Source organism: Oculina patagonica, chromosome 6 (genome assembly GCF_052425735.1).
Source record: "Oculina patagonica isolate OP01 chromosome 6, crgOcupat, whole genome shotgun sequence".
NCBI lineage: Eukaryota > Metazoa > Cnidaria > Anthozoa > Scleractinia > Oculinidae > Oculina > Oculina patagonica.
Genome location: NC_135763.1, coordinates 2,031,459 through 2,057,490, shown reverse-complemented (window position 1 = coordinate 2,057,490; position 26,032 = coordinate 2,031,459). Strand labels below are relative to the sequence as shown.

Sequence of the window (26,032 nt, the reverse complement as noted above, 5' to 3'; positions counted from 1 at the left end):
ATTGGAAATATATCATCTCTGTGAACTACGGATATTAAATGTATGTAAATGAGACCGTGAACTCGAAAGATCTTCTAATCTTTCTTTAATTTTCAATTTCTTCAAATGTTTCATTACATCGACCATCAGGTTGGAGCGACAACATCGAATAATTTGAAATATTCCTTGCGAGTATTTCTAGAAAAAGGAAGCGTTGTAATATTTCAGTTGTTATTTAATAAACCAGAAAACAGTAAGTCCAACGCCTCTTTTGATCCCCTCCCTCTAGAACCAAAATATTAGACGATCGCTAACGTCTGCGGTGATTGGGCGATCACGATCGTTTGAATCACCCGTGTTCTATCCTTCTAGCTTCTCTTTCCCTTCTTCGCCGTAAAACAGCAATAACTGAGAAGAAAGGAGGCCACGAGTTTTGCTCTTTCATTGAAGGCTGCCAATGTGTTGGATCTAGAGCTAAAATGATTGTTAAACGTAGGTCTTCGCTCATACCAGGCGATCGGGACGATCATATGAAAACCCCCGATTGCTTCCATTGCCTACGATCGTCTCAGTAGTTGCAAACGATCGAAACGAAACGACATGACCCATCTGGGTTGTTTCTATCTCCGGCCAACACATATCGAGCATATCTATACCTGACTCCTCCCCAGTCGTCTTTTTAAACCGTCCTGAGTCCAGGGAGGCTGGGTCAAACTGAGCACGGAGGGACGCATGGGAAGGAAGAGAAGAAGCGAAGGAGACGACTGGCAGATTTCTTCCTTCCCATCACCCCTTGGGCTCTCCAACCGCGCTTCTCACGTAAAATATTAATAGGAGACTGAGAGACGGCTGGGGACGAGTCAGTATCTATACCAAAGCAATACCAAAGATACCCGGAATCTCAAAGGAAAACCCGAAAATTTTAATAAAACTCTGTATTAATAATCTAAATACATTAAATTATTGTGTTCTTGTACGTATAAATATTGTATAACAAGAATTAAGCATAACAGCATCAAAATATCTGTAACAGTTTGAGTAGTACAAACTGACCTGCCGTGCACTACCGGCAATTTCTTAAAATTCTTAAATTTTGCAAAAATCCTTGCAACAGAGCGTAAAAATAAAACTATTTTCTCACACTAAAATTGCCTGTGTACAACAAGAGCAATGTAATTAGAAGCACTGTACTCTTCGCATTAAAATTGAAGATGTAGTGCGCAAAATGTACCCTAAAGGCCTGGCAAAACGAGGAAACATGTTTCCCGAAACACTCCGTAGCGCGCCCCCATGTTTCCCAGTTTTGCCACACGGGAAGCATTGTTTCCAGCGTCAATTTTGTTTCCAGGAAGCAAAATTCACCAAAATCTGCTTCTGCTCTGCAGGGCAGAAACATTTCCTGTTTCCGCGCGGTATGGAAGCATGGCAAAACGAGGAAACAATTATGGAAACATGTTTCCAGCATGTTTCTGGAAACATAATTCCTCGATCTGCCGGGCATTAAAACGTGCGTAAGTTTATAAGTATCTTTAACTACGTCAGTCACACGGTTTACCCATAACGCCAGATATATCTGATCCCTCCCCCCTCGATGCTGATGGCCGTCATCGGTGTAGCCACGACAAATATATTTGTCTTTCACAAATCATACACAGCGTCGATTGGCACGAGATTTAAATTACAGATAAGCCAATAACTTACTGTTTAAATATATAATTAGACCAAAAAATGTTTCATTTAAAAATGACGTTTTCCTAAGTAACTTAACATTTCGTAAACCCGTTACGGAAAGAACACTGTTAGAAAATATGAACCAGCATCACAAACTGTAGACATGCGCTGAACATGATCATTTATCTCATTTAGTTTGAAAAATTACTTCTGGCTAATGGAAATATGGTGGTTCATAAATGATCATATTCCTCAGATGATTATCATCTCTCTGTTTGAAAATGTCTTATTTAGCCAAGAAAATAGTATATTTATTTTTAATAACTTATGTCGAAATTTTAAATTTTTTTTAATAGTTCATTTCATGTTTATGACCGCGAACTTTGAATTAAAGCGATTTCACAATTAATGTCCAAACGGACAACGAGGGAAAGTTCGCGAAGGGCAGTTTCCACTTTAAATAGTTCCCTTAAACAAGGTGTCCCTATATTTGATTGACAATCTACCCGTCTTACTCCCCGTCACAACTTTCCCCAGACTGCTGACATAACACTATAAAGTAAGTCCGCGTGTTGTCAACTACCAAACACGTCCCACGATTTACGGAAGCCCTGCCAGTTCCAGTACTGCTCGGTCTGCATCTCAGTCAGGCGAGATATGGTGCGTTCAAACGCAAAGATTTCTTCCTCGGCCGTGAAAATGGCGCTTGATTGAGCATCGGACTGTAAAATACAAACATTGAGGACAAGGCATATCAATTCTCACTGCTAAACTGATCGTCTTCCTAGATACAGGGTTCGTACACTTTTTTAGGCCAAAAATTCAAGGACTTTTCAAGGACTTTTTCCACGAAATTTACCCCAATTCAACGATTTCCAGTCTTTTGTGCCGTTGATGTGCTTGCTGAAGAACTAAACTGAAAAATCGCTTATTTTGGCAGTCTTCCCATTGCCTTGAAGCCTTTTGACGTTCAATAAAAAAAAATCAAGGTCTTTCAAAGACCGAAATTCCAATTTCAAGGACTTTCAAGGCCTTGAATTTTTATTTTGAGATTCAAGGACTTTCAAGGTCTTTTAAGGCACGTGCGAACCCTGTAGATATAGACACCATGCAGAATTTCCAGAAATTATTTTACAAACAGTGAAAAACAAACAAAAACATGCGGCGTTGCTTACAGCTGATAAGTCGAGGTCGTCCATTAGTTTTCGTTTGAATTCATCGTCGTTCGTGGTCAGCGGAGTTGCGTTAAAAAGATCCCCAAGTGAGGTTGCTGCTGAACATATAAGACGAATCTAAGAAAATAAAAACGAGACATGCACTGTTAAAAGTCAAAGCAAACCTAATAATTATTCAGCAACAAAAGCGGACACTACATAAGTCATTACTTGCTGTAAACATCTATAGAGGTCAAGCAGGCGTGAACAAGATTCAGAATAGACTAAGAATTGCAGATTCAGAATAGACAGCAATTATTAAAAGATATACATGTAGTGTGTGTTAAATAAAGAAATTTATTAAAAACTCCCCACGGTATATTGCAATTCCTGAGTTTTCGTTGGTTTACAGGCCATGGTATAGTGAGGTCCAGCTCATATACCATGGACCACGAATATGGATGGTATACGAGTCAGTGAGAACAGCTGGGGAGCTCAATAATGCAATTCTTTGGGTGTTTTAATAAAACAGTTATTCCACTCGTACTTGTTGGATATGAGATCGTTATAGCCAACGAGGCGCGTACCTATCTACTATCTCATATCCAACGCGCGCTCATGGAATTGTTAAATACCAACGGAGCAACTCAATCATAGGAAAAGGTCTTTTTATATGGAAGACACTAAGCGTACAACGTAACTACAGTACTGATCGGATCACTATGTCTCTGTCCAGTGTCGGGCGCTGAGCTCACGCGATAGTATGAAAAGTCAAAACATTGGTAACGTAGGATGTAACATATATTTAATCTAATGCTAAGAACTGAATGCATTAAGCAATTTGTCTTACCCTATTATCATAGAGAGCGTCAATAAGAGTGATGAATCTCCTGGCCTCTGTTTTTTGATGCAATGTCATTCTAGGAATGTCCCGTAAAACGATAATATCGAAGTTTTCACACAGGGCTAAATAATCTGCCGCTCCTAGGGGCTGAAAGAACAAAAAGCAGAGAACACTTATCACTGGCTAAAATCACCCAAGAATTTTTCGGTTGCGCTATTGGTTAAAATCGGTCAGGTGGTCTGTCACGTGTGATTGGCCAAACAGAGATACGCCTGTTTCCTATTGCCGGGTTGTCGAAACATAATCAGAGCTAGTCTGACAGGCGGGAAAATTGCACACGTGGTCCCTTGCTTCCTGGTTGCCTGAGAAGTTTAGAAAACCATCAAAAAGACATAAGAAAGTCACACGTATGTCGCATTTCCCGCCTTGAACGAGCGACAGCTCAGATGGCGTATCTTAAAATATGTAGCCTCAAATTCTTCAAGATCGTCATTTGTAATCCATTTTAATCTTCTCCAATCAGGCCCATCCTCGTTCATTTGTGGTTATATCGGTCCTCTTTGGCGTTTTTCTCCCTTAGTAAGCCACTATTTTCAGCAAACTATTCATTCAAAAAGTGCTCTTTGCATTTGAAAATACTGCCGCATTAGCTACAGTTGCAAGCCACTTCGGGACAGTCCAATCACAGTGGAAAACTAACGCAAAGATGTCACTAAAAACGTCAAAAATTAATCAAAAACGTTTATAGCGACTGTTAGTAATACATTTAAAGAAATGTTAAGCGTTACCCGTGCACAAAGCTCTTCAAATGTGAAATCAGCAACTCTGCCACATGTGTGTGGTGCGGTTAATTTTCTTGTACCAAGCACCTGTATGGTCTTAGGACCTGGGTTGCACTCAGTGTCTTCTGTTTGTGAAATAATACAAAAGACGTATTGGTTAGGTTACAGTACTTGACTTCTACTTACTGCAAAGACTGCATTTCCAGTCAATCAACCCTTGCTATACCTGTTGAAAGGTCCTGCTTATTTTCATGCAATATATCAAACAGGAGAAAGAGTGTTTCATCACATTTTCCACACCAAGAAGAGAGTTGAAAAAATGACGCGCAACGGAGTTTTTTAAACGAACTTCGAGGTGCTTGGAAATGCGCCAAACCGATATCTCCAGTGTTTTATATACACCGCCCTATACCGCCTTAAGAATGTCATTACGTGCACTTTGATAAAATAAGTATTTGATTTTAGCAAAGATCCTTTTACAGCAAGGCGCCCAAAAGTGTGACCACTTTTAATTCATTCACATTCTTTTGTGCAGATTTAATCCAATCAGAAGTCAGCTGTAAGCTATCCACGGCATTTGATTGGATTAAATCTGCACGAAAGAATGTGAATAAATTAAAAGTGGTCACACTTTTGGGCGCCTTGCTGTAAAACTTTCAACACTTATGGTAATAACGTACCACCCATTTGTTGCTGAGCTAAAGTAGCGAATATCCAGTCCAGTTCATTGTTTGTTTCTGCATCAAGAGAGCTGAAGAACAAAAAAAAAAATGCCACTTATGATGTATTTAACTTATGGAAAGAAAAATTGTCACAACAAAGTAAGATCGCAAATCTGTTTAGAGCAATTTTCTTGGATGTAAAAAAATTAAACCTACCTGAAGAATACTTTGCCAATAAAAGCCATATCTGAAAATTCGAGAGAGAAAGGAACTGTTTAGTATTAAGTCAACCTTCTTAACGTTTTTTTTCGATTTCACTTGGTAAACCAAAAACCTATTTGGTAAAAGTTATAGATGTATGACCACACCTGTTCTGCGGTAGTCTATTCCTGAGTCAAGGCTAAGAACTTTGCAGTGTTTCTGAAAAAAAAAAAAAAAAACTCAGTCATTTAATCAGTTTTGATGATATCTTTTGCTTTTATAATTTTCATACAGAACTTTTTGAACATATCATTAAGCCCCCCCCCCCGGGGAAAAAAAAAAAAAAAAAAAAAAAAAAAAAAAATATTAACCACCCCCCCCCGTCCCAATGGTTTTTTTTTTTTAACTACCACCCACCCCCCCCCCCCCCCCCAAACCAATTTTTTTTTTTTTTTTTTTTTTTTTTTTGTGAGGGGGGGGGGGGAAGGGGAGAGAAAGGGGGCCCGCAAAAAAAGGAAGAGATCGCTGCGTTTGCTTTTTGGCATTGAAAAATCGAGAGGCTGTGGACAGTCTACATTTCCCAGAGGGTGGCCACTTAATAGGGGTTCAACTGTATTAGCAATGTTGTCACAGAAAGCATTTTATAGTGTTTATAAAGCCCAACGTGATCAACAGACCATCGTAAATTTGCATTGTATGCATAAGTAAAATGGTTGATGTAGGTGCAGATACCATCTAAGTAAAGAAATGAGTCAAAGTAAGCATTTTTTTCATTTCGATTGGGTAACTTGAAGTGGAGCACAATCTGACTTCTGTGCATGGTTCCCACGTGTTTTTACCTTGCCATACACCAGTATTAGCACTTAATGTCCATCACAATCAATATATCTTGTTCTTGCAAATATAAGTTGGACATGGTAGGTTCAATAATTTTTTTTAAAAATTTCCTCAAATTCTCTGTGATCATGTAGAAACCTGCCTTTAGCAGAGTAGAACACTAAACGTTATGCACCAGCTGCTTACCTTAAGAATAGGTATAAAGGGCAAGAAATTACTTCTTTGAAGACCATTTTTGTACAAATCTAATCAAGAAATAAATTCAACAAATTTAATTAACTTACTTCATAAGTAACATTAACGCAAAAATAATGCAATGAAAAGCCATACAACAATACAAAATCAAAGCTGAATTCATTTCCAGGCTCAAAATATCAACTCTCCTAACTGATTGTAACACATTTCTTTAAATGTTTTTTTCTGTGATTTTAGTGTTACATCAATAAAATATTTCCCAGTTGATGATTTTCTATATTCTCATAATTTCTCTGCTTGACAATGGCTCAATATTTTTGACGAGAAGTAAGATGTTGATCAGGTTGATTGTTGGCACACATACCATCTGGATGTCTGTTTGATGTAGCAATCACTACCACTCCTTGTTCAAACAGTGCTGTGAATAATCTCTTTAGAATCATCGCATCGGCAATGTCCGTTACCTGCAAAAAAGATACCTCCATGTTTGTACAAAACACTGTTTTCTTTCAGCTATATGTTTGTTAATTATTTTACATTTTGTGCCAACTACAAAGATGTCATGTAGTGGCTAACTTTTAAAACTTACAGTTTTTTCTTTATTATTTTTTTTTCTTCATTACTTTGCCTCATGTGCTCATTCTTTTTAAATCTGCCAATTTATTATATTAAGTTGTACAAAATAAATTAAACAAGAATAATTATCTAGAACCATAGGACCACAAAGCATGCAGTGATGTATTTGTAGCCCTTTACATGCATTGCATGCTTCTTAAAATAACTTTTATTATTGGGTTTCTTTGATCTAGGCCTGTTGTTAATTAAATATCCATAATTCCCCACCTGGAATTCATCAAAACATAAAAGCCACCACTGAGAGCTGATCTGTTCAGCAACTGGAGGAATAGGATCAAATGGCTGGGCTCTTATCGACTTAGGGTCTCGTGGTGGAAGACTGGCTTTTAACTTGTGGATACCTGCAGGCACAAAACAAATGCATGGGAACAAAATGTACTTTTTTTAATTTTTAGAACACAGCCTTTCAAAATGTTGGGAATGCTGTTATTTGCTGACAACTGTGTTGTAGGATTTATAAATCACTTTTATCATACCACATGTATCACTTTATACCACTATTACTTCATTTCACTATAAAGGACAGAAACATGTATATGCAAAATTGTAGTCAGAGTACATACTTGAGTGAACATCCAACATGAATGAATGGAAGTGAACCCTTTGTTTCTTTTCCACAGGAACTTCATCATAAAATAAATCCATTAACATTGTCTTGCCGCAACCTTAAACAAATGAATAAAATGTCTCAAATACAGTTGAACATCTATTTTCAATGGGATATGACATCTTCCAAATGTGGAAACTTCTCAAAGTTTTTAAAAGGGATATACTGGTATTCTGAAACTCATGAATGGATTAATACAGGCCACCCTTATAGACAACACGGTGTTGTAAGGGGACACAGAGTTATGTTTATTACTGCTACAATGTGGTTGTCACCTTCAGCAAGATACAATGAGTTTACTATGAATAAATGAGAAGGAATGAAAGACTGAGAAAATGTATACCTGCCAACTCTCACGCCTTGGCCGTGAGTCTCACGCCTACGAGTTGAAAACTTCGCTCTCACGCCAACTCACGCTTACGAGCCAATTTCTCACGCCTAGTCGAAAAATGTGAGTTATTACAACCAAACACGACACATTTTCCAAAAAATGTAATCTCAAAACAGTGTGAGAAAATAAAACACCATGTAAAATGAGTAAATGGCGATACCTTCCCCGAAATGACAGACTTTTGACGCGAAAAAAGCATTGGGAACAAGGTCGTGTTTAGCAAAACACGTCCATGTACTGGGATCCGGAGATGTTCAGAACGTCTTCGGAATACTTTGGACGTCTTCGAAAAACTTCGGACATTGTCGTATCGTCTTCGGAAATCCTGGCAATCTCAGGATAAAAATCTCACGCCTTTGACCCAGAGAAAGTTGGCAGGTATACAAATGAATAGATGGATGCAGAGAGAGATGAATAAACGTAAAAATAAAGAAAGGAAAGAAAGAAGAACATACATACCTACACTACCATGAAGATAAAGACCAGAAGGGGCTTTTTGTTTACTACTATTAAGTCTAAAAACCTACCAAAGTAAAAAAAAAAAATAGGAAATCAATTAAGTAGTAATTAACTTATACTACATCACATTATAGTGTAGCACCTGATACTATAAAGTTTATGTAAAATTTAATTTTAAAGCCCACTATCAATAAAAGAAGTATTTTTTACTATGTCAAATCGAGAACAGCCTGGCAAAATTCAAAACATACAGAACTGACAAAAAAAATTCTTACCTACCTTACTAAAAAACCCAGCACTGCTGGGCTGATAATTTACTGCATCATTATGCAATCTTTGCAGATGCTCAACAATCTGCCGCTGATATCTGTCAAGTTTCAGCTTTCCACTTCTAACTGTTTCATCATACTTTTTAAGAGGGCCTGCCTCTTGGTTATTGGAATGTGAACTTGGTATACCAAGAAAGTCATCTGAAAACAAGTTTATAAATCCTAAGCATGACAATCCATCAGAGAAATAAATGCTCAACTGATAGACTTGACACACCTTTACTGGGCAATTATCATGCAATAATTCCTACATATGGTTGCAGGTAAATAAGGGTCAAAAGTTACATGCAAGTAAGGTAAAGTCTGTGCCAAGCCAAGTGGCCTAATACAGCTAGAGCTTATCTTGGTTTCCATAGCATTAAGTGACTAGGATGGGATGCTAGTCCATTGCAGGGTTACCCTCTACCATTAAATTCCCTGGTACCCATATATTCGCTCTCGCTGCTCGTGGTGGCGCCTCCCGTCTGGGTGCTCCCGCTCCCTCTCTTCCCTCCTTTTTTCCTCTCTACACCATCATTTAATTCACTGGTACCCATTTACTTCACCTGGGTGAAGAGAGGCACTATGAGAGTAAAGTGTCTTGCCCAAGAACACATTATTGTGACTGTGGCCAGACTACTTGAACGGGAGTCCAGCACGCTAACCATTACAATTTTATTGCCAAAAGCCAATAATTAGCTATTTATAATTCCTAATTGTAATCTTGACTAGTATTATTCTATCATTATCAACATCTAATTTCTTATTAACTTACACATAAAAATACCTATAGCAGGGCACTTAGTTTGTGGGTAGCAGAATAACGGCCTGTTGCGGGTAGTTTATAGATTGGAAAGTGTCCAATTTTAATATTTGATTTATAAAATAATAATTACGGTAAGCTAAAGCTTGATTAGTTGCATATTTTTAATTGCAGTGAATCTTTTACTTTTTTAAGGTTTTAAGAAAACAGCCTACACGCAGTTTTTAAATAACAATCAGATTGATGAAGAAATCGCGAGCTAAAATCTTTTGAATTTAACCCAATATTTTGCCGGCCGGCAAAGTGGAACTAAGCACTAGTGGCCCTCTTATGATAGACCCTTCTATGCGCAATACTATGCTTAAGGAAATCTCAGCTTTATGATCAATCTTACACGTAGATATAGAAAAACAAATACACTTACTAGCTGTTCCTGTTAAGGTCGAAGAATTCCGACAAATCTTGATCGAAAGACGGACAAAATTTCGTGTAAAACTGCATTTCGCAGCCGCCATTTCTTGTATGACGTCATGTACATGTAGTTTCCGGTCCTTTGCGGTCAAGGTTGCCGTGTGCGTGGTTACTAAGGACTCGTTTCGTTTCCAAAAACAATTTTGGAGTGTTTTTGAGCTGCAATTATAGGCGCCCTTACATCAAATCATGGGTGTATTCGACAGACTTGTGAACTGGCTGGGCTTAAAAAAGAAGGAAATCAATGTCCTTTGCATAGGGCTCGATAACAGTGGGAAGACTACGATTATCAACAAGCTAAAACCTGACAAGGTTAGAGCAGATTATGGCCGCTCTTGCAGTACACTAAATGAAGACGATCGATTTTGGTTCAATTCTTAAAGCGCTTTTGAAATACAAGTGCAATCCTTACACGGCTAACGTACCTCTCTTTACTTAGTCTCAGGCGCAAGACATTGTTCCAACTGTCGGATTCACGGTGGAAAAGTTTTTATCACAAAGCGGGTAAGCTTTAATGAGCTTGGATCAACTTCTTATAGCTTAGGTTTCTATGTACTTTCTGAAATGCAATTGAATGGAAAAACCACCTTTCATACTTATCGATCACTCAGATCTTTGTTTGAACTTTACTTGCTGGGAAATGTAAATTTGAAAACAAAACTGAGTTTACATACAATGAAATGTGTAATCTACTATACTATATGCCCCAGGGGGTTTGGGTGTTTTTAGGGTGCCGGGAGTGGGAGGGGGGAGGGGCAAAGATGATAACATTGGGTTATAAAAATGGGAGAGTACCAAAATTAAGTCCCGCGAAAATAAGAAACAATAAGGTAGCTATGAAAGAATCTTTGTCCCATGATCTGCTCTTTCAAAGCCTGATCTAGCTCAGAAGTGCCAGGCTGCATTCTACGTAGGTTACACCGAAGATCTTTGGTGTGGACTTCAAAATTGCATGGCGCACTGGCGTACGATTGCAGTCGGCACCTTTTAACTGGCATACAGCATGACTTATTTTAGGTATGAATAATGAAGGACCTTAGCGTAGACCTAAAAAAAACTTGGTGTATCTTCAGCGCGGCATGTACACTTTTCAGTCATTTTTACTTGGATAACTCGAACTTGGATAACTCGAAAACCCCGCTAACTCGAACTAAATTTCGTTTCCCTTGTTGTGTACACAGAATGCACCCTAGCAGAATTTTAGTGACTTGAGCGTTAATAACAAACGTTAAAGGTTTAACTGAAATTGATTGCCATTATCAAAACAGTAACAGTAAAAACAGTATAACCGCGGCAACTCGAACACGAATAACTCGAACAACCCCGCTAACTCGAACACAATTCCACTTCCCATGGATTTGAACTCACTTTTCAGTCATTTTTACTCGGATAACTCGAACTCGGATAACTCAAAAACCCCGCTAATTAATGAACTAAATTTTGTTTCCCTTGATCAAAATTAGGTCAAATTTACCCCGATAACTCGAATCCCGGTTCTTGCAACTCACCACGGTTGCCAATTTATTACAGCAACAAAACAGATCACGTATTTGACAGCCTTTTTCCACTCTTATCCTAAGAATTTTATGATCATGTTATAGTTTTTGGCAAGATAAGTTCAATTTGCACTGTACTGTATACTGAAGTGCTGTAAAATCAGTAAACTATCAATTATTACTTGGCAAATTAAATATTCAATCTACCCCGATAACTCGAAACCCTGCTAACTCAAACGGTTTTTCGTTTCCCTTCAGAATTCGAGTTACCGGGGTTCTACTGTACTTTATACATGTTGTCTACCAAATGAATATTTATGCAGATAATTCTTTTTTTCACTTCTTCAGTCTTAACTTTACTGTATTTGATATGTCTGGTCAAGGAAGATATAGAAATTTGTGGGAACATTATTACAAGTAAGTTGAGACTGAAATAAAATATACTGGTTGTTTATAAATGTTTCATATTTAATATATAGATGACAATTAACTCACTAAATTAGTCAGTGAAATGAACAATTTTATAGAATTTAATGTCTATTGTGGTCCTTTCTTAGAACTGCGCAAGCTGTAATATTTGTGCTGGACAGTAGCGATCGTCTAAGAATGGCAGTAGCTAAAGAAGAGTTAGACCTTTTATTACAACACTCAGGTAAAGGGATACTTAGTTAAATAAATCCAAATATGCAAGATCTATAGATTGTTCAAAAATATAAATTATTGATCCATATCATTTTTGTTGTGAATCTAGTGGTGTTCATGTGATGGATTCAAATTATGTTGTAGCAATGACAGAATAAAATGTTATAATTTAGCATTACTTATTAAACTTTTAGTGTGACCTACAATGTGTACTTAAATACAAGTCTTGCAGCACTTTGTGAGCCATAGGGAGTGTTGATTCATATACAAATGATAAGTAGAAATATTTAGCAAAAATATGCACTTACTTTCTAATAAAAGATCTACATTTTGTTGTTTCATCCATAACATTTTTTGGTTCTCAAAATCCAGACTTTGAACTGTGTTTACGACATTGCATGCAGTCAGAAGAATATAAAAGAGAACTAGAACTTGCTTGACTTCATCCACATAAGACACAGTTACTGTAGGTGTTTCGTCTTACACTTAAAAGTAGTTAACTTAATTTCTCTCCAGAAATTGCCGCAAGAAGGGTACCTGTTTTATTTTTTGCCAATAAAATGGATTGTAAAGATTCCTTATCCCCTGTCCAGGTAAGAAAGATGACAAGAAACAACTGTTACTCAGTTACTAATCATAAAGGCTCTCAAGAGTTATTTATTGTAAAAAAAAGCCACTGTCTCTTATTTTATGTTTTTATCTGCACTCTCCTTGCAAACTTATTCATTGCCGTAGTATTTCCTTCTGAACTACGATGTTCTATTAGGGGTGGCGAATGGTACCCAGAAAATCCAGGGTCTCGGAAATTCCGTCATCTCGATCTCGGATGATTTTGTGATGAGTCTCGGAGTCTCTTTTTGGGGATTTTTTTGTCTCGAGTCTCTGGCCCGTCTCGGTCTCGTTCCTCTCGGACACGAATCGGTACAAGCACGACTACGGTCCCTCATTCTCGTCCCCGGGCCCGATCCTTCTGGTCAGGGCCTCTCCGCTCCCTCTCATCCCTCGCTTCTTGTTCTCGTGTCTGTTCGTACCAGCCATTCGTCCGCACATGTCGGACACGAACTCATGTTCTCTTCCTTCGCTCCCCATCTTGTCTCCCTTCGATTCTCTCTCTCTTTCCTGGTTCCTCCACCTCTCTCCCCTACTACACTGAGTTTGTCACGTGCGTACTCTCATAGCAGGACAGAACTAGATGCGATGACTATTTCTCGGTCGCTGTCTCTCTCTACCTTCCTCTCCATTTCCACCTAGTGGTCCTTTACGTTCATCTCTCTCAACGTTCCCGCACCTCACTCACACAGCTCAGTTCACAAGTTCCCACGCACACCCTGCTAACACGATCTCAACGCTAACTGACCATGGTTCATCAGATGGATCGTACGGGTCCTGTTCTCTGTCTGTTCGGCTTTCCGCCATCGCGCATCGCCTCTGTGCTGCCAGCCATCGTTGTTGCCAGCTGTACATCGGACCACGGGAGACCATCGTCGTCCACACCTCCCCCTCTTGTCTCGTGGCACTACGAGGCGACGTCACCCGCTCCCCCTCCCCGGCTCCTTCTCCCTCTTCTCCATTTCTCTCTCCTACACCCTTATATTCTCGCCTTCCTCGGACTACCTCGGTGTCGCACCTCGCAGTAGACAGAGCGTGTACCGATGAAGTGGGGTCGGAGGTCGTCACGTTCCATCTCAGCTGGCGCTTCTGTGAGTCCCTCTCTCTCCTTCTCGGCATTTCTGTCAGAGTCTCGGGCTCGGTTTTCTGCTCAGGCTCACAGTCTCGGCTCATTTCTTCTTGTCTCGGTCTCGATTTGCGGGTCTCCGTCTCCGAGTCTCTCCATTCCCACCCCTTCTATAATGCTAATATTAGTAAATGCCATAATGTCCTGAAAGTAGCGAACGGATAAAATTACACTGTAAGTTGTTAAGAATTCCTGAAAGTAGTGTCCCTTTATAAGTAATTACCCAAACTAAGTATTTGTTTCAATCAGTGTTTGTTCGCATTGGTGCTGAAAAGGCCCACTCAGGGAGTGGTCAATTAAGTATTATTATTATTACCTTTCAAAAGTAGCAATGCAACTTGACTTTTTAGGAGAAACGATGGACAGATAACACATACAGAAAGCTGCAGCTGCATCTATTTGACTGTTTAAATGACATTATCCCCCAAAGACAATATCCCTGATTCATTTATTAGTTTAAGGACGTTCACGTTGTTTATGCGCATCCTCACTGCGTGCGTAATTCATGTCTTAACCACTGATAACGTCACGCCACGTCATGCATGAGTGCGCGCTGAGAAAACTTTCCAAACACGTATAGGGTGGGTAGCCGTTGCGTTAACTTAAACTTAAATGGTCGGTGATCCCCATATTTTTTGGGATAAATAACCTTTTGGTATAAATCTCTACTGATTGACAAAAAATGAGCAAAATTTAAATGTTAGAAGTTTATTATTTTTTCATTTTCTCTTCCTGCGCGCATTTGAATCAGTCAAATTTTGCAGCATTTTTCTGTTTTCAACGTTCACAAATCCAATTGTTAAAGGCAAAGTTTACTCTAAGGGACTTTAAAAGTGAAATATATTTGTTCAATAGACTCACTCAAATAAGTTGGGACAAAAGAAGGCGGCCTGCATCAATTCATTTAAAGTATTTTTTTGCCAGAAGCTGCAAATATCATATCGAGTGACAAAATCAAATTTATCCAAGTAAGCGCCATCTTTCAGATATCATAACTCGAAAACGAATTCGGTGATTTCTGCCACCTGCAAATTGCAGGTTCTAATTGAGGCAGGCAGCTTACTTTTAGTTAATTACAAAAATTTTAAAAAAGGAAATATTTTGTTCTAAATACTACAATTTTAATCAATGTTCATTTTCTTAATATTAATAACAGCTTTAATTTACTGATAATGTTTATTTCTTTAATTTCTAGTGTTCCCAAAAAATGGGTTTAGATGCCATAAGAAATAAGCCATGGCATATATGGTAAGTTGTAAGTATGCAGGCAAAATGATAAGTGAAATGAAATGAACAAAAAGGATTATGTCAGACTATGCACAGATATTAATCAGTAATTGAATCTATAACAAATTTTGCGAATTTTATTGGTCACGATTACATGGGTGTCAAATTACAGCTTCCCAATTACAATTTTTTTAATTGGTTACCTGTTATCGGAAATCTATGCCATCCACATGTCAATTACATGCAATTAGATGGGTTCTTTCCTGCAACATAACAAGTTAGAAATTAGAAATAAATGCCTGAAGTTACAGCATTTTTGTGGAATAGCTCCCCTGAAGTATCAGAATTGTGGATACAAGTTCAAAAGTGCTCACAATCCAAGAGTTTGTGCGATCAGTATACAGATAAAAACCTTCCATTTTAGGAAATAAAGCAATGAATCCCAGCAGAACTTGCCCTGGTCACTTTGTTAACTTGTGGTGTGTTTTTTTTTTCAGTGCTAGCAATGCACTAACTGGAGAAGGACTTAACGATGGAGTTGACTGGCTTACAGGTAATTGATAACCTGTCAACTATTGTACAAAAATTACACAGATTATACGTCTCAGTTTCTTTTGCATGGAAGTCATGTCTTCTCCTCCCAAGGGGGTGCAACTACAAAACAGGGTTAGTTATGATTTTGTTGTTGCTTTTGTTTTGCAGATCAGTTACGCTCTTCATGAAGTATTGCTGATCACTACAATTTGCTTATTTTCAAACAAAGTTGAACGCTATTGTACTTTGTTTTGATGATCACAGTTTTAGACTGAAGGCTATTTAAGTGTCCTTTATGTACCAATTAGCAGTCTACATAGACAATCTTTACTTCACTCTGCAATCTACAAATTAATATGAAGTTTCATTCCTTGCTGTGTAGGAAAGATTGTATGATGAACCAAAAGAGCTTGCAGAGCTGTGTTGATCTTTCTAGAGGGTCTATTATACTCTTGGCGGTCTGGCGGTTTAAGCCTATTTTGAGCGTCGATCTGCGGTCACATTCTTTATTATCTGGCGGTTCACTGTCGAGAAATTTATGGCGGTCTCGGTCTTAAGGAGAACATAAAAGAAATTTGCGGTCTAGGAAAAGTAAAAAATATGGCAGTCTGTGGACTGAACGGCCCCCTATAATGGACCCTCTTTCTAGTTATTTCTAAAATTCCTGTAGTCAGTAAGAATCTAGCACTTCTTTGAGGATTAGCCAAACATGGTACCACCATGAACATTGTACAGTCATGTATTATGTATAATTTACCTAAAGGTCATGAATAACTGCCACAGGTGGCAGCTGGTTTTAGATCATGACTTATTTACTCTCATGTTTTCAGCGGTTTTCACTTTTTAAACTGGTGCAGTTGTAGCATGCTACACTACAATGTAAACTTTAAGTAGATATTAGATAGCATCATGAGCAGTTGCACCTTCATTCAGGGGACTGGTACCCTAATTATTCTCTTGATTGAGCCCGCGGTTTCCGGTTTAGTGGGGATTGCTAAGCAACGAAAGCCTGTGCCATAAAGCTGATTAACAGCTGTCGAGTACCCGTAGATGTTTCTGATTGGTTAAAACAATCGGAAACGCTTCGAAAAATTGTTTTAAATAGTTCATTCAATCCTACTAAAATGGGAATGTCTACGAAAGCGCGAGAAGAGATGAACAAATTTACCTTAAGGTTACTATTTTTTAGCGGCTACTAATTTTAGCGATTTTTCAGAGCAAGATTTAGCGACTATTTAACTAAGCGATTTTCCGGAAAATTAAAACAAGTTAGTGATATCGTGTTAACCAGTATTTGATGAACACATAGCTAAGATGAAAATAAATGTTCAGTAAAAGAACAAACTCACTTGAAATTGAACGAACATTGCATTGCCAGAAAGAACAAAGTTACCGGCATCTATTTTTAAGAGCATTTTCAAGTCGACTATGCTTAGTTTAGTTTGCTTTTCCGGTGGAAGGGCGTGTAATTAAATTTAACGAGTATTATATTTGACCGAAACAAATTTTAGCGAGCACTAATTTTAGCGATTCTTGCCCAACTCGCTAAAATCTCTAAAATTAGTAGCCGCTAACATTAGTAACCTTAGGTAACTGTATAAAAGTATTACAATGTAGCTTTACAACGCAAAATGTCTGATTCCAAAACAACTTCCGCCTTTCAAATCGTAAAAAGTAGTATGACGGAGAATGTTTGCGTTGTTGTACTGAAATCTAAAAGCCTTCCTCACACAACAGCATGTGAAATCTGTGAAATCGTGGCCGGCAGTTCAGCTTCCTCCACGCTGGGAGGGGTGCACCCCGGCGAGCTCAGCAAGTTGCTCTGAAGTGCGGATAATTTTTGTGAGTTCTTTTTCGTCTGGAGACCGTTAGATCGTGTTTGATATTCTACGAAAAATCTTCAGCGTTTGCGGGCTGACCAATGAAAAAACCGCGTGTCATCTTCACGTGATTGAAAATGGCGGGGCCCAAAGTAAGATGGTAAACGATGTTCTTCAAGTATTTTCCTCGTGGCCTGCGGTGAAAGCGCTTCTCATCTGAGCTCCAGTGTGTGGCAGGCTTTTAGTCGGTTTTTTTTTTTCTGATTGGCGGTTGTATGTTGCAACTAACTTGCGCATTATCTTGGAACAGGCAGATGCTTGTGAAGATTTCGTTTACCGTTTTCTGCAGTATTTGAAGTAGTAATCAACTTTTATTGTTTCGTACTCGTAGAACACTGCCTAGAAAGACTTAGGACTATATGAAGGAAAGGCCTTTTACAGGAAATAAAGACATCACACTGTATAAATTTTGATTCAAAATTCGTCCTGGCTTGTTACCGACCTGAAATGCTGAAATGCACCCACCAAACTAATTTGAGTTCTGACCACTTTTTCCAAGCGTTAAAGTCGACTTTTTAATATGCGATCCGCAATTTTCATCGTTTACGGGTTTAAGGGTTTTCGTGGGCTTCAGTGGACTGAAAAGAGAAGACTTGGTATCCCTCGTTTCTTTTGGTCACGTGGTTGGCGAAAAACGAAGCTGAACGACATAGAAACACTAGAAGGTTCGCGTGCTCATCTTTTCTTCATCCTCACTCCTCCCCCCTTAAAAGAAATAACTAGTGTGTCTGAGATATTGTCACTCAAACAATTTTCCGTGCACAAATCCTGCATCCTCAGGCGCCGATCGGCCGGATGGTTAAGGCGGGAAAACAGGGAGCGCGGGGATTGATGGTTAGGTTGCGGGGTTTTTCCCGTCCGAATCAGGCCCACGACGGCGCCAAACGAACCGCGCACGTCAGTCCCACAACGTTAAGCAAACCTTGCACGACCAAGAAGGAGGACGCCTAGGGACAAGGAAGCGAGCACAACAAGTGTTGCGACAAGCACTGCAAAGTATAGTCACGTGATAATTACCACTCGAAGGGCTAAGGTGATTGGTCTGTTCTGTCACTTAACTCATTTACTGTTACCCATTACCAAATAAGGAAAAGCCAGACGGTTTGATTTAACAAAAAAATCACTTTTAATTGGCATATAAATAAGTGGTACATACAGTGATTGAAATAGCAGTATTCGGTATGATATTTGTATCATAAATACAAACACTGTCATCAAATCTTATACCTTGGCAGCTGGACGATTAAAATAGAAAGTAAAATTCAAATACATCGTTGATCATTTAGCATTATTATAAATATTTTTAATACATTCAGGACCAGTTTACACTGGACGTCTAACGGAGCCATGTCACGAGATGGATGATATCAATTATAAGTTCATTGAATGGCCGTTTTCACACTAGAGACGGACAAATCGCCTGAGACGAACAAGTCGTCTTAGTGTGAAAACGGGACGGACACGATTTTGGACGTACAAGTCGTCTGAATTTGTCGTCGTTTGGCGTCTGTGAAAACGATTTTCCAAAGACGACTTTTTTTTTTTTTAAAATAAATTTTTTTGAAAAAAAAAAAAAAAAAATGAATTTTTAAGAAAAGAAAGGATAATAGACGTATAGAGGGAAAATTTTGTAAATAGTTTGAACCCAGGAGTATCAGTAGTTTATATAGTGTGAGCGACCGGGTGAGAGTAGTTCTGAGAAGACTCTGAAGATGACTTCCGCTCACCCGGACGATCACACTATACGTACTAGAGGGGAAATTGTATATTCAATTTTTCTTAAGTTCTAAAACATGACCAAACATCGACGGACTGCTGGTCGCCTGCGCATTATCATGTTAAACGTTTTTTTTTTGCTTAGTGCTTAGAGTTTAAATCCCAGTTATACTTCATAAAGCCGACTTTGAAATTGCCGCTGATCAAGAGTTCCTCGAGCTGATCTTTCTTCTGTCCTTTTCCCATGTGAGCCAGAACAAATTGAACAAGCTGAAAAAAAAAAAACCCACAGAGGAACAGTGTGAGGCCATAGAAATATAAATCAATAGAAATACAAATCAACACTTGACAGTTCAACATGGAGTACCGCACCCATCGAGGTGGACAAAGTAAAGCGGAAAAAACGGTGCAACAAAAATTGTTCAAAACCTTTCATCGTACAAATTTGCCCTTCGTCCCGCCCTGATTAATCGACCCCTGGGAGAGGGGACTCCCATATGAAACGTACGGGGATGCTCGTCGGCAAATTTGGATTAAACCCTAAAGGAAACCAATCTGGGCGTGGCTCAAGCTTTTTTTTGAACCCCTAACAGATACCGTTTTGAAACAATGACGGCGGGTTTTCAGCAAGGCCGTTACACACAACAATTCTAGCAATGTTGCGGGTTTTTAAAATTAAACTGAGAGAACGTTCGAAGAAAATGTCGGAATGCTTTAAACATTTACCCTGCTCCCCATAACAAAAGGTTGCTAAAAAACATGTTCACCTCTTCGTTGTTGGAACCGAAGTCTTCTTTGTACCACTGAAAAATCTTGCTCAGTCGAATCTGCAAAATAATTTACACCGTTAATAATTAAAAAAGCATTTCTGGTGGCTTTCTGGCTTGAAAACTGTTCGTTCTCCGAGATTAAAGACTTCATCCAGATTTTATCTGTCAGAGCGCGCGAACGATTTACGCAACACCTCTTGACAACACCCAGTGGACAACAGCAAGGTTTACCTCTCTTTTTGGCATGTTCAGGACGCAGCCATCTTCCCCTTCTAAGAACGCCTCAGCAGCGAGGGACAACTCCTCGTCAATTCCCTGTGAAATGTTAGAAATTAAATTTGGTTTAGGTCTCAAGTGAAAGAATGAAGGCCACTCCCGCCCTAACCAGTGAAATGGTGTATCTGTATAATGATAAAATAATTTGAATTAAGGTGTGAACGCGAGTGTGATCGCTTCAGAAATATCGGGACTTCCAACAATATTTAGCCCTGGGCTCACATCTGTTCAAAGGCCCTTTTTGGTGGGCGTATTTTCGGGGGGGGGGGACTAACTATGGGCAGGGGTTTGGGGTTGTTATCGGCACTATATGGCGTTTGCCGGTAGTTTAGGAAGATAAACAGGAAGATTAAACAGGAAAAAGATTGTAATATGAAACATTTTACCGCTGAAGTGTAAGTCTTTATCGGCGGACAGCTTTTCGCCCCACACACGAGAGCAAAGTGAATCTTGGGCTCAGGCGCTGGTAAGGCGACTTTCAGTCTGGGGTCACTCTTGGAGAAAGGCTTTGTCACTGCACCAATAGCTTTACGGTTTGAACGAAGGACGCCATTTTCAATCTCGTTCAAAGCAAACGTGTGACCTCCGATGGTGTAGCATATGGTGTTGAAAAACTGCAACAAAATTGATCATGAAATTAACAGAGTAAGGGCCTGTTTACATGGAGGTGGGGGACCTAGGGTCGGTGAGGTAACCCGCCCAGCCATGGTCCATAAATAGCTCTCGTTTACATGCAATCTTACCTACCCGCCATCCTAAATGTATCTCCACTACTGCTATAATGAAGCGTACACCTACAATTTCGCTTAAAATTCTCCAAAGAAATATTTTTGATTTATGAATATTGAACAGTTTAGCCTATAATTTTCAAGCTTGTTGTTCGTTATCCGTGTTAATCTTCCCGAATCTTAGCCATCTTTGTTTGTTTTTGGTTTCATATTTTGTTCTTCTGTGTTATTCTGTCCCTGCTTATTGTTATTTTTTGGTTTACTTTGATTAAAAGCTTATTTTGCGGACCGAAAATCATCGGCCGCGGGTGTGACGCGCACTTTTTTTTAAATCTGATTTTTGCTTTTATTTTAACCACCTGCAGCAGCTCACTCAAACCTTTTCTCCGCATAAGTGCCACAACATTCAAGGAAAATTCACCGTGAAGGTGTTACTTTCGTTCGTGTGAAATGTAACGTACACTAAAATTCCCATACAGGCAATAAATTTTCTCACAGTACTGGCCAATAGCTATTGAATTATCCGAATTATTACCTTGTATCTCTGCCACAGGTTAACGGGAGGTCCCCTCACCACATTAGCGTGGATAACCAGAGCATTGTAAATGTTAATAAAGAAAGCAAGTGTCTCTTCCCTTGTCATTCCCTCTAGTTTCACACGCTGTAGTTCAGCTGTGTGCTTCACGTACGCCAGGAACTCTTTGCTCTGTGCCATGGCAGCATAGTCCACCCCCTGTTTAAAATAACAAAGAATTGCAGTTATGATATAGCAAGAGCAAGACGCTTGCTGTAGAATTCTGAGCCTATCCTATGCACTTCAAATACGTTCGAGGTTTCGTTCATTCAATGTCCGTATTAAGCTAGAAAACAACCACAAGGTGATGGCTTCTACGCCTCCTATACGTTAAAAAAATGGTCAATATTTTTTATCTCGTTTCTCTTTACCAATAACCTAACCGGTTCATAACAGCAAAACGCCTTGACGTTATTTTGCTAATAATTTGTGCGAGGAATAAAGAATATAGTTAAGTGCAGACACTGTCGGCACGGATGAGCTACAGTAAAAACCCGGGTGTAGAACCTAGAAAAAACCCCGGCATTGCTTCCTTACCCCAGTTCTTTTGTGGGGTTCTTTTTTATAACAATAACTGTATTTTATAAGGATGTATAGGATCGTCACAGGAAGCTAAGCCAGTAAGTCCCCAACCTGTTTTGCCACTCTGCAGGTTCTACACGTCTTACTTTAATAAATTAATCTTATCCACAAAACACAAGGCCTTAGGGGCTCTTTTCAAATTTCCGACGATGACCACCGACGAGGAAGCTCCCCTAAGGGCAAGAAGGTTGACTATAAGTTAAATTTTGATTACCTTTCCATCCTTGGACAAAAACTGGCTGTATAGTTTAAGAATTAAGCGCCTCAATTCTTCCGCAACTTGCGGGGCTGGGCGTGGTTCGCACATGGAGCTCATCCCAGAGTTCAATGCTGTCGATTCATCATCTTCAAGAAGACGATAAATGCTGTCATCATCCTTAAACTCTGTCTGCTTTCCTTTTTCCAAACTGTGTCCAAAGTTGCGTTCAACCAGCTGACGACACATTTCTATTGCTTTTTCTCTATCTGAGGAAAGAAAAAACCGTTTTAAAAGGGAATGAATAACAATCATTTATAAGTGGAATTATCAAATTGGTCACTCATTCTCTACATTGAAGTACTAAAAAGCTTTCATAGACTAAGACACAGAGTAAAAAAGTGGTTCGTTTTGGTGAACAGGGACATAAAATAGGACAAGATAATTAGCCACTGCATTGTCTGTGCAGCTGGCAAATTCCACCTCCCACCAACGTGCCCTGGTTTTAATTCCAGCTGGGAGTCATATGCGGATTGAGTTTGTTGTTAACTCCCCCTTGCTCCAAGGGTTTCCTTCAAGGTAACCAAATACTGATCCCTCCCTTCTCAAAAATCCGAAATTTCTACTGAAATACAAATGAATTTGGTGGCAACAGGTTTTACATTGGTAAGACAAATTTTGATTCTTTTGAAGATCTAACGGTCCATAGCAGCTCAGTACAAGCATAGTGGGCGACATCAATACAGTTGGCCTAGTGCCTAGTGATCTAGTGACTATATAACAACCTAGTATAACAGCAAGTTGCTCTAACAGAAGTACTGTCCCTGTGCATGTCATGATACTTGCCTACTTTCTTTGATGAGACCAGCCAATCCACAGCCTCCTTGCCAATAAAGGAGTTTTTGTAATTGTGTATGAGACCTTTGCGGTGATCTTTTATAAGTCCACTTGCTTTAAAGTCTTTGACAAGCTGAGCATATTCATCCAGTTCACAGGTAAAGTCTATCCCTTCCCCTTCCTTTGCTGTAAATATAAAAAAAATTACAATATTATCCCAGCATCATAGGAATGCAATGCGTGCAGAGGGCTATGTTGCTAAAAATCGCTATTAGTATTCTATTAGTATAGCACTAGTTTATTATTATTCATTTAACTTTTACAGCAAATATTGATCATTAGACGTATATACTAAAAACAGTGGATAGTGTTTTTGGCGCGTGCTGATTGGCTACTCAAACTCCGAATATCCTTTGCCACTCACCTCCAAGCAACGCGCGTGAGAAAATTGTAATCTTTGAAGGAAATAAACTAGTTCAAAATCATTCTTTCGGGCTATATTATATTCACCTCAGTGTTGGTGGCTATAGTGGTGAATATTTACAAAATATCCACCACTAGCCACCTCTACTTTGGTGTATAGTTGTTTAATACATTGCCAAACACATAGAATATGACAAGAAAAAGGGAATCACTAATTAAATTAAAGACAGAAGGAAGGTTTGTTAATTAAGCTATATATGTGGGTAAGAGTACTAAGATTAAAAGAACTAAGATAAGACTGAATGATTGGTTGAGTGAGTGACCAACAGACTGATGGGCCAATGGACAGATAGACCAACTGAAACTGGACCAACAGATAGACCAACGTACTAACAGATCGATGGACAGATGGACCGGTCTCTTTTAGCTGTTATTATGAGGAATTATAAGGCATATTCAAATGAATATACATTTTTTTGTGGACAACAAGGGCATTGTGCCCTATCATTATTTTTAATTTTATATTGAGAGATTTTTTTAAAGAATATTATCATTTCAATCATAATTTAAAGCACTGCAGCCTTAAATGTTATCATTATGATCTGAAATGCATACCTTACCATTCCCTGTGTCTGCTGGCTTGGGGGCAGGTGGTTGGGGAGCATTTGCTGGAGCAGGATTCTCTTCTACCTCCCTAATCAACTCTTGAAGTTCAGCCTCTGTCTGGGAATAAAACAGAAATAAGTATCAGATTATGATCATGTATGGGAAAGAATCCAATAGCTGCTTAAATTTAATCATATGGGTCAGGGGGATACATGCTTTTAAAATGCAAGTTTTTTCTTTCCTGGGACCTTTTTATAAGGGAACAGCAAGTGGGCTGGCCCAGTTGCATGGCCAAGATCTCACATCAAATTCCTGTGTTCTGTTATTGTAATAAAATTAGCTGGCATGGTTGGTGATATACGTTATGCCTGCAGGTATGTGCTGCATGCTGGATGGGGTCCCAATTATGACCTTACAAGTCTGTGTTAGGTCTAATTATGACCTTTATGATAAGATGGGGTCACTTCATGGGTTTGCTTATATCTTTCTACTTGTTCTAAAATGTGTAAAAATAAAATGCCGATGTTGTACTATTACAGAGAAAATTTACAATTTTGAAACATCTTCTTCTCTTCTTAACTAAAGCTTTAATTCCTAGACGTGAGCACTCCACCCACCCTTGTCCAAGTACCCCCTGCCGGGGGTGGGTGGGGGCTGCCTTCCAAGATCACCTCTGCATGAAGTGGACCTAAAGTTACTTCTCTTTCAATCCCAAACTAAAACTTATGGTGTGTGAAAGGATGAATTTAATTGAGGGTTTTTTAATTGTTTTGAGGTTATCGTGAGTGAGGTTTCAGGTGCTAAATTTCATTTGTCACGCCTGACTGGTCGTTATTTGTTTAAGATGGTGATAAAATAAATGCCATGTCACCATGATATTATTACACAGCACGTACTTGTATGTATTTCAGGATATTTGCATATTTTATACGATGGAAGCTTTATAATCAGCGATTTATTTAAAACTTTCCTCTGTGCACGAGAGTAAAAAGTTTGTTACATACTCAACAAGCACTCACTCTAAACCGTAAAATATAAGCTTACAAGCAATAGTTCTTCAAGCTAATTAAAAATCGGCAAGCGGCTTATGTTTATTTAGGCTATTTATTTGCACGAAATGTTTTGATAATACAGTTAGCAGGTAGTATATTTCTAAACGTCGCCAATTTTTTGAGAAATGCAAGGCAATTTATAGACGAAAGCAAGATCTGTTAAAATTAAAAATTTAAGTATTGAAAGTAAGTGCAAACCAAATTTTTTCCGGGTTGATAAAATTGCCTGATGAATAATAAGACCAAAATCTTAGAAGCTATTTTCTTTAAAATTGCGAATATCAATAAGCCCTAACTTTATTCTTTCAACTAAGAAAAACAAAACTATCTTACCAATTTATCAAAATCGTCGAAGCCGCCGATATGTCGGTTGTTGAAGAATATTTGTGGCACAGTGTTTCTGCCCGATCGTTCCTTCGCTTCGGCTCGTCGCTCAGGATAGTTGTCAAGATTGATGTCCATGTATTCTAAGCCAAGTTTTTGCATTTTATCCTTCGCTCGCATGCAGAACGGACAGCCAGTGATTGAGAATATAATGACTCGCCCTTTCATGGTTGATGCAAGAGTAAAAGACTGTAGAAAGAATAATTTTTGACAGGATATTGAAGTCTTGCGTCCGTGCGCTGTGTAGCTCAGAAGCCGGTAAATAGTGCGTGACGGGAAAGACAGGGTCTGGGATGGTAGGGTGGGGAGGGTGGGGAATGAAATGAGGAAGACGAACAGGCGGGGACTCGGGTCTCAGGATTCAGGAATGGGGACAATCGGAAGGAGGAGGAGGAAGGGGATTAGAGAATGGGG

The 26,032-nt window shown here is 39.0% G+C and overlaps 3 protein-coding genes across 3 annotated transcripts; 1 reads left to right on the top strand and 2 right to left on the bottom strand.

The window, feature by feature from the left end:
• Window positions 1-1,484: 1,484 nt before the first annotated feature.
• LOC144657304 (AFG1-like ATPase) lies at window positions 1,485-10,014 on the bottom strand. Its single transcript, XM_078517640.1, has 14 exons — window positions 9,914-10,014; window positions 8,698-8,888; window positions 8,419-8,482; window positions 7,525-7,626; window positions 7,169-7,302; window positions 6,690-6,789; window positions 6,317-6,375; window positions 5,461-5,512; window positions 5,309-5,339; window positions 5,111-5,181; window positions 4,437-4,555; window positions 3,655-3,795; window positions 2,826-2,942; window positions 1,485-2,372 (listed from the first exon to the last, which is right to left on the bottom strand). Exons 1-14 carry the CDS (start codon window positions 10,002-10,004, stop codon window positions 2,226-2,228), a joined length of 1,419 nt encoding a protein of 472 aa, XP_078373766.1. The 5' UTR covers window positions 10,005-10,014; the 3' UTR covers window positions 1,485-2,225.
• A 69-nt stretch (window positions 10,015-10,083) lies between these two features.
• On the top strand, window positions 10,084-17,881 carry LOC144656450 (ADP-ribosylation factor-like protein 6). Its single transcript, XM_078516672.1, has 8 exons — window positions 10,084-10,272; window positions 10,400-10,464; window positions 11,805-11,873; window positions 12,014-12,108; window positions 12,615-12,691; window positions 15,029-15,081; window positions 15,558-15,613; window positions 15,763-17,881. Exons 1-8 carry the CDS (start codon window positions 10,150-10,152, stop codon window positions 15,780-15,782), a joined length of 558 nt encoding a protein of 185 aa, XP_078372798.1. The 5' UTR covers window positions 10,084-10,149; the 3' UTR covers window positions 15,783-17,881.
• Window positions 17,882-19,142: 1,261 nt separating this feature from the next.
• On the bottom strand, window positions 19,143-25,869 carry LOC144657227 (uncharacterized). Its single transcript, XM_078517532.1, has 9 exons — window positions 25,568-25,869; window positions 24,197-24,299; window positions 23,159-23,339; window positions 22,335-22,581; window positions 21,500-21,697; window positions 20,623-20,850; window positions 20,192-20,275; window positions 19,958-20,017; window positions 19,143-19,460 (listed from the first exon to the last, which is right to left on the bottom strand). The coding sequence occupies exons 1-9, from the start codon at window positions 25,784-25,786 to the stop codon at window positions 19,332-19,334; spliced, it is 1,449 nt and encodes a 482-aa protein (XP_078373658.1). The 5' UTR covers window positions 25,787-25,869; the 3' UTR covers window positions 19,143-19,331.
• Window positions 25,870-26,032: the final 163 nt, after the last annotated feature.